This window comes from Oryzias latipes, chromosome 9 (assembly GCF_053564925.1).
Source record: "Oryzias latipes strain Hd-rR chromosome 9, Olatipes_Hd-rR_3.1".
Lineage (NCBI taxonomy): Eukaryota > Metazoa > Chordata > Actinopteri > Beloniformes > Adrianichthyidae > Oryzias > Oryzias latipes.
The window spans coordinates 22,776,291-22,792,245 of NC_136245.1; the positions used below are offsets into that span (position 1 = coordinate 22,776,291).

General features: G+C 43.1%; 1 protein-coding gene across 1 annotated transcript; it reads right to left on the reverse strand.

Moving 5' to 3' along the window:
* Nucleotides 1–6,242: 6,242 nt before the first annotated feature.
* Nucleotides 6,243–10,863, reverse strand: LOC101174598 (eosinophil peroxidase-like). Its single transcript, XM_023958441.2, has 15 exons — nt 10,777–10,863; nt 10,550–10,617; nt 10,280–10,364; nt 9,997–10,172; nt 9,792–9,918; nt 9,509–9,638; nt 9,225–9,431; nt 8,776–9,136; nt 8,517–8,677; nt 8,097–8,355; nt 7,842–8,012; nt 7,511–7,748; nt 7,200–7,399; nt 6,920–6,979; nt 6,243–6,810 (listed from the first exon to the last, which is right to left on the reverse strand). The coding sequence occupies exons 2-15, from the start codon at nt 10,614–10,616 to the stop codon at nt 6,380–6,382; spliced, it is 2,673 nt and encodes an 890-aa protein (XP_023814209.1). The 5' UTR covers nt 10,617; nt 10,777–10,863; the 3' UTR covers nt 6,243–6,379.
* Between the last annotated feature and the right edge of the window lie 5,092 nt (nt 10,864–15,955).

A 15,955-nucleotide genomic window follows, 5' to 3' on the forward strand; every position in this document is an offset into this window, starting at 1 on the left:
GGGGCCTTGGTGCCATATGGGGGACTGATTGTTGAAATGGATGCTCTCATTGGTGTAAAGTGCATCCCCTTGTTTGGACTTGTGCCAGATTCAGCATCCAACCAGTGACTTATCCTGCAAACTTTCACACAAGAGTTCTGCAGTTTCAGAATATTTAAAAAAGTTACACTTTGATGTTTTAACAAGCAAAACATTTGTTTTAAAAATTGAATGACTTCTTTGTGCGTAAAATTCCTATTATGTGTACCTTGAACTACTTTTTTTGAGTCATCTTTACTTCTCTGTGTTACTAAGTGTCTTGATCTTCTTTGCGCAGCGAAGCTTATGCCCCCTGTAGCCTGTAGCTGCAGCAAATCCTGTTTGCTTCATTAATTCAAGTCAGCATCTGAAACAAGTGCGCTCTCGACAGGCGCGCATTCACAGCTCCACCGTCTGCTCCTTTGAACGAAGCGATTCTGCTGAGGACGCATCGCATCAGTGTCAGCCGCAACAATAGCCGTCTGGTTGGTCCATCAATCTCCACCGGCAGCCGACTGAGCTGCGCTCTGATTGGCGTCTGGACCGATGTGTGACGGAGCCCGAAATGAGTTCTTAATCAGAACAACAGACCATCTTTTCATGTTCTGACTGGGTCTGGAAAAATAGGTGGGCCTAAAAATCACCTGCAAGTGAACCGCAACCTCGTGCGTAAAAATTCATAACTTTAAGTTGGTGAGGCGCATTTTATGCATAATTTCGTTTATGTGTAACTTTTAATAAAATATTTTCATTATTGTTTTACTATTGTTAAAAGTTGATCTGATGTCTTTATTGTCTCACCCAAAATAGACATTTTAGAGACAATTTTTGGGCTAAATAATAATTTCTACTCTGATTTCTTTACTAGCGAAAAGGAAAGTTTTTTTTCTTTTCTTCTCTTTCTCCCAATCCTGGTTTTTTGCCCCTTGCCGAGTCTATTGTCTCTGTGTGGAGTTGGTGCGCCTGGACAATGAATGTAAATCTCCCCCCCTTGGATCCCGCCTCAATTCGCCATCTGCCAGCGCGGGACAAAGTCAGATGTTCCCCCAATTAGGAAAAAAGGTCTTGGGGAATCCTGCTGCCGAGTCTCCGCCCTGTCGCCGTGCTCCTCACACACTTCTGATGGGATGACTGACAGCTGTACTTAACCTGAGAACCAAGAAAAATCCATACGTGATCACACACCAAATTCCTTCACCAGGTTAATAAAAGAAAGGGAGAAAATTACAGTTTCAGCAGTGAGTTTGTTTTTCGGTTGCTCTAAAACTTGCCATGACTCTTTAAAGCATTCATTTTTTTCAGGAAAGATGCTGTATTTGTTATTTTACGAGTGGGACTGATGTCTACATCTTTTGCGCATCACCAGAGAACGTGACAAATACATTTTACGCACATCAGCTCTTTTACCAGAAATCAAGAATTTGGATATTCAGACTTTATTTCTTTGACTTACATTGACTTATTCTCCAGAATATTGTAACCAACACTGAGTACTTATTTTGATTTCCTTCCTTTTTTAAGTTCGCTATGATCTCTACATCCGTCTTGAAGCTTGTAGTATAACCATGTTTTTCCTTATTTGATGTTGATGTGAAATAAAAATTAAACTTTATGTCTTAATAAGTGACCGACCCTTTGGATTCAGCCCCACTGGTAAATCTTTGTTACAAGTGTCCCACTTTTAAAGAATGAAGCGACAGATTGTGCTAATATAAATAAAAAATAAATAGAAGAACTTAACCAAACTCTTGTCTTTCTCTTAAATTGAACTCGCTGATGCGATCAGCTTGTGTTTTTTGGGGGTAGCTGGGGGGGGGGGGTGAATGATGGGGGTGTACGGGATCACTGACTGCTAAACTAAACAATGGGGTATCGTGTGCCGCTCGTCGTCTTCGGCATTCCCCCGCTCCCATGGGACACGCAGAGCCACTCTGTGGATGGCACTGAGTCCACGGAGGTCAGGAAAGGGGCGTGGCCTGTGTGTGCACGTGCGTGTTTGCCTACACGTGTGTGCGTGCGTGTGCGTAAAAGGAGGAGGCGGATGGCGACGCAGCAGCTGGTTTCCGTCCCTTCCTCTGCGCTGTGCAAGCGGCAGCGGAGTTAATGCGACCCACCGCGTCACCTATCGATCGTCATATATTGCTTTTTTCCCTATATGTTAAGGGAAGAATGTAGATACCCCATGGGACTGGCTGAAGGACCAATTAAAACTTACCGACTGCTCTTTTTAAGTATCAAAAACCACCGCTTCAGGTAAACAGTGGTTCACTTTCAAGACACAACGAGGAAACAAAATCCAAGGGGAAAAAAGTTGATATTTTCTTTCCATATAAACATCACCTTAAAGAGTTTGCAAATTCTTCCAAATCAACGTAATCCTCAACATGATTTGCCTGAATTCATGCAACAAATTCGTGTTTTCAGGTCAACTGCACCCTGACTTTCTAATAAAAAGGCTCACTGCAAATTCATTTTGACCTGCATGTCTGGAGTTACACAAAATGATCTGACCTGAACAGGACCAGACAAAATGTTAACTTTTTTAACAGACACATTAAAATGGAAGTATAAGTGTCTTCTCTTTTAGTTAGCTGATTGTCTCAGGATATTTAATTAAAACAACAATCAATGCATATCGTTATAACATGTTAAAACCTTCTGTGTGATGTAATAGCTGCTCAATCACTTTTCTAAAATCATAATTTGTTCAAATACTTCGTGTTTTTTCAGGATTTTCATGTTATCTATTTTAATGGGAGATAGCATAAAGTTACTTTATTTTTAGATTTAGCAGGCAAAATCCTATTTTTTGTTTTGTTTAAGTGTTCTTGCTGTGTATTGAAAGAGGAATTTCATTGCCACCATGTATTGCGATGTAAAAGGAAAAGTGAAAATTATGGATAATAGTGAGATTCTGCGATTAATTCAAATGCATAAAAAAATTAAAGCATGGGTTTTTCACCTACCTATGAGGACTAGACTTGTCTGTCTGTGTCCACATTTGATAATTTAACATGAAAAATATTTAAATCTACATTTTAATTTTAAGTGTAAGTTTTGTGTCCTGAGTGTGGTAACTGAACACTGAACAGGGATGTGCGATGATCGTTTAATTTGAAAACTGGTCCACCTGCGCCACCTGCTGGTCAGATCAGGTCAGTTTCTCTTGTTAACCATGAAGACTAATGTTCTAGCGTGCATGTGTCTGTCTGCGTGTTTGCGTCACGCATTGAACTCACAAACATGCATTATCCACCGTAAAGGTAATTTGATTACATTCAAACTATTTCCAACTCAAACTGAAAGGGCACATGTAATATTAAACCACAAAGTATGTCACTTAAGCACCTTTTTCACTTTTATTCATATTCTTTTTCATTTATTTATTTTAAACATCTTTTCTAATTAATCTAGGGCAACCTTGAAATTCACCCATAAATAAAATCTGTCATTGTTTAATATTATTAATATTCCTGTGTGTGCAATAGGCTCATGAGTTAAAACTTGTACTAAAACAGTACATACATGCTGCAGCAACTCTTTAAACAAGAAGAATTAAGCTATAAATGTTCATTCTAATATAACACGGAACAAAAATAAAAAAAGTTTACAAAAACCTATTTAAAATTGGCTGCTATTCCTAGCGAAAAGAAAAATTCCAGACTTTTGGACCTATTTTTCAGTAGCTTTAAACCTTGTGTTACACACCAAACGGTAAAAAAAAAACAAAGTCTGCCTCAACAATGGTAAAAAGTACAGGTACTTCTTGACCGGTTTAGCACAACAGAAATACATTTCTCAATATTTTATCCTCAAGGTTGCATTTTACCTTTTGGCAAACTCAGTGAAAACTGGTCTACACATCAAAATGAGGAACAAGGTGATTTAAATGGCTTTAAACTTGACAATCCTCAAAAATACTTCATGAAGGAAAAACTTTAAAACAAACGTTAAAACACACCCAACCCCTAACCAAGACTGGATGGGTTTTTCTTGTATGATCAAGCAAAAAAGGGTAATGGAATTAAAACTAATTTCAGACACTTGACAGACAATTTCAGAGCACCAAATGTACTAAACATGGTACTGATTGCTGCAGCCGCCATTTTGTTATCTTTTGTTTTAAAAATGTGGTTTTTAATCTGGAATCATGTGGTGTTGAGGCACACTTCCAGTTGTTGGCAGATGTGATCCAGAGTCTGTTTTGTGCTTACTTGTAATCCAAAGTTTTGAGGCAGTCTTGACTGCCTCAGTCATGGGAATTCAGATGATAGGAAAATGGTTTTTCACAGTGTTTTTTTAAATCCAGTAGATTGAAACAAAGAAGCATCAAATCATAGCTCAAAGAACTTGTGATTATTTCTGATCTTTGATTAAACTGTCATAGTTTTAAGTTCATAGAGCTGTCAGTATATTTAACCCTTGTGCTATCTTAGATGACCCCACCCTTACATTGACGTGTTCTCCCTACCATGACAAAGGTGGATAAAGGTGGAAAGATTTCATGTAATCCATGGACACCAGTGAAGATCACAAATCATTAAAGAAAAACGTTCAGAGCACTGTCTAGTGGGTTTAGATGACCCAACTCCCAATGGTAAAGTGCCTAGGATAGCACAAGGGATAATGAGTTAAGAATTTAATTACAATTGTTTTCCAGATATGACAACCTTGTCAACACTAAAATCGGATTTTGTGGCATTTCTCACTTTTATGGCAAGACGCAGGATTTTGCTGTGTTGGAAATCTCCCTCTCCTCCTACATTAGAAATCTGAATTAAAGATGTTTTGCACTATAGTAAACTTGAAAAGATTAAGTTTACTCTACGTGGCGCCACGGGCAAGTTCTTTAAAATTTGGCAACCCGTTTTTGGACATGTTAACACCTTACAATCACGTAACATACCCACCTAGCTGGCTCTCATTTTCCCCCAAAAAATGTACTTTTAGTTATTTCTTTTGTTTTATTTGCGCTCACTCATTGTCACTTTAAAATATCACTGACCTGAACTATTTGTTCTCTGTTTATGAAGACCATTTTTGTGTTTTTGTTTTGTTTTTTGTGTGTTCTATTGCTTTACACATCTCCTATTCGTGATCCCTGGAGAGTTGCTTTTGATATATCACATATGTTGTACTGCCATTTTATTTTCTTAATTTTGGTTATTTATTACTATTATTATTAGTCTTTGTGTATATTAGGTTTAGTGACGGGATGTGTATCGCCTTTCTGTTTGGGGTTCTTCCTTTTTTTTTCGTTTTTTTTTTTTTGTTCCATTAGGTGTGATAAGGGGGGGGGGGTGTATTCATTGTTTTTATCTTGTCTTTAATACTGCTGTTCTAAAATCTAATAAAAATAATTTTGAAGAAGAAAAACCAAAAAAAAAGTTGTGATCCAGTAACTAAGTAAAGTAATCAATTACTTTTTAAAAGCAATTTACCCAGCACTGTCCATCAATCAGCTTCATATCTAAAAGTCAGTTATCTAAGCTAACTTTGATTTTTGGTTAATGTCTTTTGAAAAAAATAGAAGTATAAGTTCCATTCATCAGTTTTCTATTACATAATTGCAGTTGTAAGGGTGAAGGTGAGGTCTTCCTTTGACAGTCCACCAGTCCATCATAGGGCCACACAGAGCCAAATAACCACACACACGCACATCTAATGGAAAACATAGGGTAATCAATCAACTTATTTGCCATGTTTATGGACTGTTAGGGGAAGCCGAAGTGCCCAGAGGAAAATCTACTCAATGAGAACATGCAACCTCCACACAAAAAGATCCAAGCTGGATTCAAACCGGGACCTTCTTGTTGTGAGGCAAGAGGGCTAACCACTACGACACCGTGCAAACCGCTTCCTCAAATCCAATGGGTGAAAAACAAAGCACTCTGAAGCCAGTCTTCACTTTTTTTTTGTTATGTATTTACATTAAAATGTAACAATATTTAGTTACACTCATCGCAAACCCGAGTGTACCTCACATTAAGCTAACAAAGAAATCTCTAACAACTCGTTCACATTCATTTTCCTGACCTTTGCTACAACACCATCATCATTCAGGGAACTAAAATACAAGTAAACTTTTTTTTCCAAATGCATTGTATATTTGTATGACTAATTCTAAGTGAAATAAAAGAAACCCTTTTTTTAAAGAAATTTTTCAGTATTAAATATTTATGACTTCAAATAAAGCCAGGAATACAGTAAAACCAGAAAGACCATTAAGGATGATCATTTAAAAATATTATTCTCTGTAATTTTGGGTACAATAACACAAGTAGACTTTTAAGTGGACATTAATTTACATTAATTTAGACCCAAGTCAGAGTTTATGTAGGGAACAGTTGTTGCAGCGCTTTCACTCAGCGAACAGCAGATGTCCAGAGAAGTAGCTGTCACTAGTGAGACCGTTGCCACCGTTGTTTGCAACCAGCCACACCTTGTCTCCCCGCTGGAGTTTGATGAAAGTGCTTCCACTGGCTGAGACGTAGCCATTTTGCTGGGTGGTGTATGAATGCAGAATCAGCTCTCCATTCTGCAGCAGATCCACACTAGCTGCCGTATCAGATATTGTGCAGTGGAACTGGAACTCATAAACTCCTGGGTGCACGCAGGTGAAAATGCCTGTTTTGGTGTTATAGCTGTTCTGCCCGTTGTAGATGACATCACGGAAGGAAATTGGGGCGCCAGCTTTGGGGAAGTTGCTGCCTAGACGAACAGAGAATGCAACCTTCTCCACTGTGCCTGGGGGCCCAGGTGGGCCTGGAGGTCCAGGTGGGCCTTGAGGTCCTGTGTCCAAAAAGACATTAACATACTTTAATTGCAAAAATTCCTCTATGTAGAGATTATTAAGATGTTTATGTGTATAAAGAGTCAGGTAACAAGAACTAGCATTTACCTGGTGGTCCTTGGGGCCCTTGGGGTCCTTGTGGTTCTGTTGCCCTGGTTGGCTCATTATCTATTAAGAAAACAAGTAAAAAACAAATTTCTCTATTCAGTGAAACAACACAAATACAAAGACTCTTAAATACAACTACTGTATGTTGGATTATAACAGTGAAAAATAGAAAAATGTCACAAGTTTCTTCTTTAAAATGACATTAAGAAAAAAAGAAGATAAGTTTAATCACACAAACACCAGTGTTGAAACACAACTGCATGTCAGAACATTAACTCACAATTCTCCGCCCATGGCTTGAGGTCAAATGCTGGGAGGTCTTTGCACTGAGAGTACCCAGAACCACGAGGACGGTACTGGAAGGGTTGGTTGGGAACTTCTGTGATGCCAGTGTTGTCACAAATGATCCTGGCAAGTGATGCATCTCTCAGGGACCTTCTCTGAGCACCAGTGAAGACGCCGTTATTCTCCCACCAAAAACTAAAACAGGAATTTGTTTTGATTTAGTCTCTGATTAAGTGAAACAATCAGTTATTACCAACAACTGTTTAGCTTCAGTAATGACAGCTGAGTAGTGAAGTGCATCTTTACCGGTCTCCTTGGCGGATCCTCTTGAATTGAGTGGAAATCAGGCAGGCAAACAGAGGCCCCACTCTTCCCCCGGCAACAAATGGCTCAGCCACTCCTCCCAGCCATATATCAATGTTGTCGGCTGTGCCATAAAGATCCAGCAGTCTCTGGGCAAGATCTGTGTTGTTCAGCACTGTAGCCAGCTCTTCCAAATTTTGCGGTTGTGAGAGTCCACAGAAACCGCGCCACTTGTTGTAGCCTACCAAAAAAAAAAAGTTTAGTTCATGGACATTTGAGATAAGTATTCTAAACAGTTTTAGAAACATCCACAAAGTTCTAGGTAGATGATTACCAGGAAGTCCATGGTCTCTGCCTCTTTGCAAGTTCAGAGATCCCAGATCCATAGCCAGATCCACAGAGAACTTAAAGAGTCTATTCCTCAGCTCTTCAGTCAGCATGTGATCCTGTGTGTTCAGTTTGGCCGGGCGACCCACAAGGCCCCTCAGGATTGGATCCAAACCTCCTAAAGAACACAACACCACAAAGGAGTTTTTATAATTGACCCACCTGTTGGTTCACACAATTTTTACAAAATTTGAGGCCTTGCCTTCAAAAGCAATTCTCCATGGAGTAAACATAGTTCTGTGCAGCAGCTCGGTGGGGTAGTCAGCGTGATTCTCATAATTCTCGTTAAGACGAAACATAAATGGTTGGACCATCAAATGAGCAAATCTGTATGCAGCTGTGGCAAACACGTTGGCAATGCTGGGATCCACATTTTCATCATAACCAGGATAGGTAGACAGTTGCTTGGACATGACTTCAGGGCCAAGGATGTGCCTGAGGTAATCTCTGTATGTGATCACCTAAACCCAAAAAAGATACAACTGCATGCTTAAAAAGATGGCCTCACAGAACCAAGTTGATGCAAATAGGCCTCAACAGTGGTAATGTTAGGTCCTTAGAAAACGTCTTTAACAACTGCATTCTCCTTTGTCTATTTGTTTTCAACCAATAGATCTCTTACCTGCATGTATCCCCCCATGATTTTGCGTGCCTCTTGATAAAGCCTGTTTCCATCCCAATTAGGGTTCAGATTAGCGAGGGCACGCGCCAAACGGTTGTGTTCTCTCACCATGAGAGTGTGCAGGGAAGCAAGTCCAATGTTCTCATTTGAACGATCATCACCTTTGAAATCACACAAAGGAAAAAATGAAGAAAATAATGGAAAGATTTAAGGCCTAACATTCAATAGAATGAGTACCCTCAACTGTATTGTAACCCACCTGCAAAGAAACAATTCAACTCTCTAGCATTGGGATCTTTGGTTATGCGGGCTCTTGTCTTGCACATTTTGGCATTATCGGCGGTGAAAGGCAGAAGGGCCCGGCCATTGTCATCAAACTCCGGGTTGACCTTCATCAAGCCCTCTTCTGTAGAAAGATCTCTAAGCTTCTGAGCCTTTGCCTCATCAGAACCATACACCTGACCAGCATCAATGAAGGACGTGAGAGTGTTCATCTGGTGACGCAGAGTGCTGGCACCAAAGATGTGTCCTGTATTCCCGGAGCCACAGGCTGGTGCAGAGCGGGAGAATGGCAGGCATTCCTTTGGATCTTCTTGGAAGCGTTCATCGTTGCTGGGAATCTTTTTAGAAGAAAACACAAAGTGGTTATATGAACGCTTTCACACATTTTCCTCCATCTGTTCTCACAAATTATGCCATCATACTGACCTCAATAGGGAAGCATGGTTCAGTACGAGCACAGCTAGTTTCACAGCTGATGTTGTTATTAAAGGAGACAATGGAAGGAGAGTGTGGGGTGAATGTATGGTCGTGGTCTGTCCACTGGTCGAAGATCGTCACCAGATGACTGTAGAGAGGGTCACTCTCCACGTCCTCGTTAGCTGTTGCCAGGATCCGGTTGGACACTTCTCTTACCTGAGAACAACACAAACTCAATTGGCACTGAGCTTTATGTCAGTATTGATATGGTTACATTTATCTGGAGAGCATACCAGAGGAAGAAGGTGGTAGTTCACTCTCAGGTCAGAGGTCCAGCCTTTAGGACTAGTCAGGTCATCTTCATACTCAGCAGGCAACCAGCGCAGGAAAGGAATGTTTGAAGATCCCCAGCGTGGATTTTTACTATTTTAAAAATTAAACCTTCAGTTCCGACAGTTACTTCAAGATTATCTACATGTATAGAACCTGCAGTCAATTTCCCAAATGACTAAACTCAACATCTGTGATTTAGAAATGTGGTTTAAGGGACAGCAAATATCTGAAAATCAGACTCACAGGTTGTTGCAAGAGCTGGCTGCTGTTCGATAACTTTTGGGGACTTCATTGCATGAAGGTGGTCTAATTTGTGTGGCACATCCTGTGAGTTTTGCAATTACATTGAGATCCTCCACAGTGATCAGATCTAAATGACAAAGAAACAGGAAGTGTTATTTTAAACTGCTACCAAGTAACATCTAAAGGACAGTTGGTGCAAACGTACCTGTGGCATTGATGGATCGCTTTTGACGTTTCTCCAGGGCCCCTCTGAGCAGACTCAGTGTGTTTTGCATGTAGTCAGCAGCTCGCACAGCCTCCCGGGACAGGCCAGAGGGCTGCTTCAACAACGGAATGACGCTACCAGGGCTTGCTCCACTCCTCTTCACTCGTTCTATGCTCCTGTGTCAGGTAGATAAGACTTTCAATTGCACTCATTTTTATATTCTAATTTGTAATATTTGCAGCAATTTTATAAGACCAAACAAAAATTAGAGTTTCATACTCACATTCGCCTGGAGTATGTATAAGCTGCATCCACATTTGCCTTGGCTTCAGCCACAGCCTTCACAATCAAACTCTTGCTGATTGATTCTGAAAAAGGAAAGTTATTCATTTAATTTCCATTCTGTTCTTTTCATTTTTAAAAATCTGTCTTGTATTTTATTTTTATAAGAGAAGAACACTTTTTAAATTTTCAACAGGATTTCAATACATTTGCATTATTTTACATTTTTAGTTTTTGACAAAGAGATGACAACACAAAAGCATTTTCACACCTGCATCAACCTGGCACTGCAGGCACAGAATAATGCCCACGGCCAGCAGACCCACGTACATGTTCATTCTGCAAAAAAGACACAAAAGTTCTTCAAGCACATTCACTTGATTATCAGTTCTGCTCTTTTTTAATAAAAGAATCAGATTTAAATCTTGTTTAAAAGTAGAAAGATTAGATTAAACCTATAAAAAATATATCTGAACAAACAAGAGCTGCTGAACCAACCTGAGAATCGGTGATGAGGAGTTGTGATCTTCCTCAGCATCCACCTTCGGCTCTCTGTTGTAGGCTCATGCATGTCATAGATCTTGTGCCTTTTATAGGCCTACATCCCAAGAATGTCATTCAGGAATGTTGCTGGGGCAGACACTGAGATCATATATGTTTCCTTGTTCCTTATTCATCAGAAGAAGTGTTCAGTGATTATAGAACATATACATTTATTTCTGCAAAGCTGTTGCAAAAAACACTACATGAACATTGGTTTGTTTTATTTAATTTGGCATAAATTGAGCCTTGTATCAATTATTATAGCTCTTTAGGCTTTTAGATTTTGAAAAGTGCAGGTAAAAAAACATTGTATTTGAACCTGTAACTTTGAATCAGTTTGAACAACACAGACACTCCCTATGTGTGTGCATGAGCACCTTCATAGTATTGTGTCTGGTGTAGTCTGATTGTAGCATTCACCTCAATGTGTTTTCATGAGCGTGTCACTAAACTGCTAAACATTTTACATTCTTCCTGGGTCCAACATGAACTTTTTATGTTTACAAAATAAAAGGCTGACTTGAGATATGCATTGTGGCGGGGTCCCGCCGAGAAAGGATGCAGAGGAGCCAAGGTGAGGAGGAACTGCCTTTATTGCCGACACTGTTGCTACACGCAAGGCCATGCAGCACACAGCACACACTGTCACTCCTCTCGTCTCACCACCTGCAGTCCTCCCTCTTAAATGGGACGCCACGCCCACGGGGCGTTGCTCTCAATTCCCGTCCAGGTGGCACCACAGGTAGCAATCAGAAAATACAAAATACATCAATACACAAACAATAAAACCTGGTGTGGCCCCCCCTCGGCATCTGACGGTGCCACACCGTCACACCATCCCCCTCCTCTGAGAGATCGACGGTGTGCGGCGATCCAGTCCAGCCCTCCGCCGCCGCGCAAGCCCCACGCCGATCTCCACCCGACAGTTCTGCAGGCGCCCCTCGTCCAACAGGGCCCTGCAGTCCAACCGCCAGGCATCAGCGGGACTCCGTCCTCTGGCTCGTGCCTGCTCCACGATGGCGACCCCTCTGATCCGCTCCTCGGTGCGCCGCTCCGGTCGTTCCCAGCCCCGGCTAAGGCCCTTCCGTCGGCCACACGCCCCCGCTGGTCTCCTCCCGGACGGCACCTCAGCCGATCGGAGCCGCCGACAGCAGGTTACAGGCGAGTTGTGACGCCTCTCCCGGAGCACTCCCCTGACGGCCCGGTAGACGTCGGTCCGCCCCCTGTCCGACTCTGCGCAGGCCTCCAACGCCCGCATCCGCGGCAGTGGAACCGGGCGGCGCACCCGTCCTGCCTCCGGCCGTCTTCGCGCTCCGGCGGTCCGCCCCTGCTGCCCGCGAGGTCCGCCGCTCATCATGGACGCCAATCTGGACGCCGTAGTGTTTCTTTCCGGGCCCCTGGCCAGGCCTGACGCTCCGACGAGGCGACCCGGATCCACCCCCTCTTCCTCAGAGGATGGAGTAGCTGGAGGAGGCGCTGAGCTGCCGGGGAATCGTCGTCCCCACCACGCCGCTGCGTCCTCACCTTTTTTTGGCCCCTCTGCAATCCCACTTCTGACACCATATGTGGCGGGGTCCCGCCGAGAAAGGATGCAGAGGAGCCAAGGTGAGGAGGAACTGCCTTTATTGCCGACACTGTTGCTACACGCAGGGCCATGCAGCACACAGCACACACTGTCACTCCTCTCGTTTCACCACCTGCATTGCTCCCTCTTAAATGGTACGCCACGCCCACGGGGCGTTGCTCTCAATTCCCGTCCAGGTGGCACCACAGGTAGCAATCAGAAAATACAAAATACATCAATACACAAACAATAAAACCTGGTGTGGCCCCCCCTCGGCATCTGACGGTGCCACACCGTCACATGCATGAGACACACATCCAGTTGTTGGCTATTGGTTATATATAGATAGATAGATAGATAGATAGATAGATAGATAGATAGATAGATAGATAGATAGATAGATAGATAGATAGATAGATAGATAGATAGATAGATAGATAGATAGATAGATAGATAGATAGATAGATAGATAGATAGATAGATAGATAGATAGATAGATAGATAGATAGATAGATAGATAGATAGATAGATAGATAGATAGATAGATAGATAGATAGATAGATAGATATAGATATATATATATAGATAGATTGACGTCGCCCGGCCAAACAAGGTCTGCGTCAGGTGCTGAGGGACCAGAGCACCCTGATGGAAAGTGGGCTACTGGAACAAGACGGAAATGGACTAGATGTTAGAACAAGATGCTGTTAGAATGCTGCTACTCAAGTAATCCCACCCAGAGAGGTTACATGCAGAGAATGTGGAATGAATGGATGCTTCAAAACCCACAATCAAGGCTAACTGACAAACAACTGGTAGCCCAATGCGCTAACATACACAAACGGCAACTCCTATCACAACTTGAGATTGAAGCGATACAATACAATGCCACGGGAGAGCCAGGACAGCAGGTCAGAGAGGAGGTTATACCACACTCCCACCCTGAGATTGGGTACACAGCCCCAACAACCACAATTACGCTGAGCAAGGCAGCAACTGACCTGAAAGACAAGATCATGTCTACAATGAACACTAGGCAACCCCGACACCAGCTACAACGGTTAAGTGATGTACCGCCTGAAAGTCTACTGGAAACTGTGAATGAAGCATTGAGGGCAATTCCTACCACAACCATCACAGAAACCAATGAACTGGTTTACACTTCAGCAGCAGTGATCCTTGAGATGCTTGGCTACAAGAGCAACCATGGAAGAAAACAGTACCCACCATGGAAGCAACGGTTAGAGGCCAAAATCAAGGCAACCCGGAAGGATGTGAGTAAGCTGACAGAGGCTCAAAGAGGTACAATGAGAAAGCAAGTACCTAAGAGATACAGCCAGATGCCCATACCTGAAGAAATTGGAAACAGTTTCAAGCACTGGAAACTGCCAAACAAAGGCTCCTAGCCTTGAGCAGCCGCCTAAAGAGGTACACAAGAGACAATGAAGCTTGACGAATAAACAGGCTCTTCGCAACTCAACCTGCAAAAGTGTACGCTCAGTGGCAGGGTCAAAACAGCCGAGCAGACCCATCAAGGCTAGAAACTGAACAGTACTGGAAAAGTACATGGGAAAAAGAGACAGCACATAACAGCAATGCCCAGTGGCTGGTCTCTCTGAGAAAAGAACATAGCAACCTCCATGAACAGAATCCAGTAACCATCACAGTGGTAGACATCCAAGAAAGAGTCTCAGGTATGAAGAACTGGACAGCACCGGGCCCTGACATGATACATGCCTACTGGCTAAAGAAGCTTACCGCACTCCACGAGCGCCTGGCAGCACAAATGAACCAGCTGCTAAGAGATGGGACTCACCCTGAATGGCTAACGGAAGGGCGAACGATCCTGATCCAGAAGGATCCTTCAAAGGCTGCAGTCCCATCCAACTACCGGCCAATAACCTGTCTCTCCACAACATGGAAGCTCATGTCAGGCATTATTGCAACCAAGATAAATAGGCACATGGATCAATTCATGAGTAACACACAGAAGGGCATTGGTAGAGACTCCAGAGGAGCCAAACACCAACTCCTGGTCGACAGAACAGTCGCTCAAGACTGTAAGTCACGACACACCAACCTGTGCACAGCCTGGATTGATCACAAGAAGGCCTATGACTCATTGCCCCACACATGGATCACTGAATGCTTGGAGCTGTACAACATCAACAGGACTCTAAGAGCCTTCATAGGAAACTCAATGAAGCTGTGGAAAACCACCCTTGAAGCCAATGGGAAGCCACTTGCACAAGTGTCCATCAAATGTGGGATATACCAAGGTGATGCTCTGTCCCCACTGCTGTTCTGCATAGGTCTGAACCCCCTCAGCCAAATAATCACCAAGACTGGCTATGGATACCGACTCAGAAATGGGGCCAACATCAGTGACCTCCTATACATGGATGACATCAAGCTATATGCTAAGAGCGAGCGTGACATTGACTCCCTGATCCACACCACCAGGATCTACAGTACTGACATTGGGATGTCATTCGGGCTCGAGAAATGCAGCCGGATGGTGACTAAGAGAGGCAAGGTAGTCCACACAGGAGGGGTCTCACTCCCAGAAGGAACAATAGCAGACATCGAGGACAGTTACAAGTACCTTGGAATTCCACAGGCAAATGGCAACCTGGAGCAGGCAACAAGGAAAGCCGCAACAGCTAAATACCTCCAACGAGTAAGGCAAGTCCTGAGAAGACAGCTCAATGGCAAAAATAAGACCCGGGCAATAAACAGCTACGCACTGCCAGTTATCAGATACCCTGCAGGAATAATAAGATGGCCAAAGGAAGAGATACAGACCACGGATGTTAAAACACGAAAGCTCCTCACCATGCATGGAGGGTTCCATCCCAAATCCAGCACCGTGAGACTGTATGCTAGCCGCAAGGAAGGAGGCCGAGGACTAGTGAGCGTAGAAGCCACAATCCAGGATGAAACATCCAAGATGCATGAGTACATCAAGCTCAAGGCCCCAAATGACAGTGTGCTCAGTGAATGTCTCAGGCAATGGAGAACAGAGGATACAGTGCTGGAGGACAGATCCTCATGGGAGGACAAACCCCTGCATGGGATGTACCACCGGACCATAACTGAAGTGGCTGATATCAAGAAGTCCTACCAATGGCTAGAAAGGGCTGGCCTACAGGACAGCACCAAAGCGCTCATCCTGGCAGCCCAGGAACAAGCCCTGAGCACCAGAGCAATAGAGGTTCAGATCTACCACACCAGACAAGACCCAAGGTGTAGGCTGTGCAAAGAGGCGCCTGAAACAATCCAGCACATAACTGCAGGGTGTAAGATGCTGGCAGGGAAAGCATACATGGAGCGCCACAATCAAGTGGCTGGAATAATATACAGGAACACGTGCGCAGAATATGAACTGGAAACCCCAAGATCAAAATGGGAAACACCACCGAAGGTGGTCGAGAATGAGAGGGCAAAGATCCTGTGGGACTTCCAGATCCAGACTGATAGGATGGTAATGGCGAACCAACCAGACATTGTAGTGGTGGATAAAGAACAGAGGAAAGCCGTTGTGGTGGATGTGGAAGTACCAAGCGATGG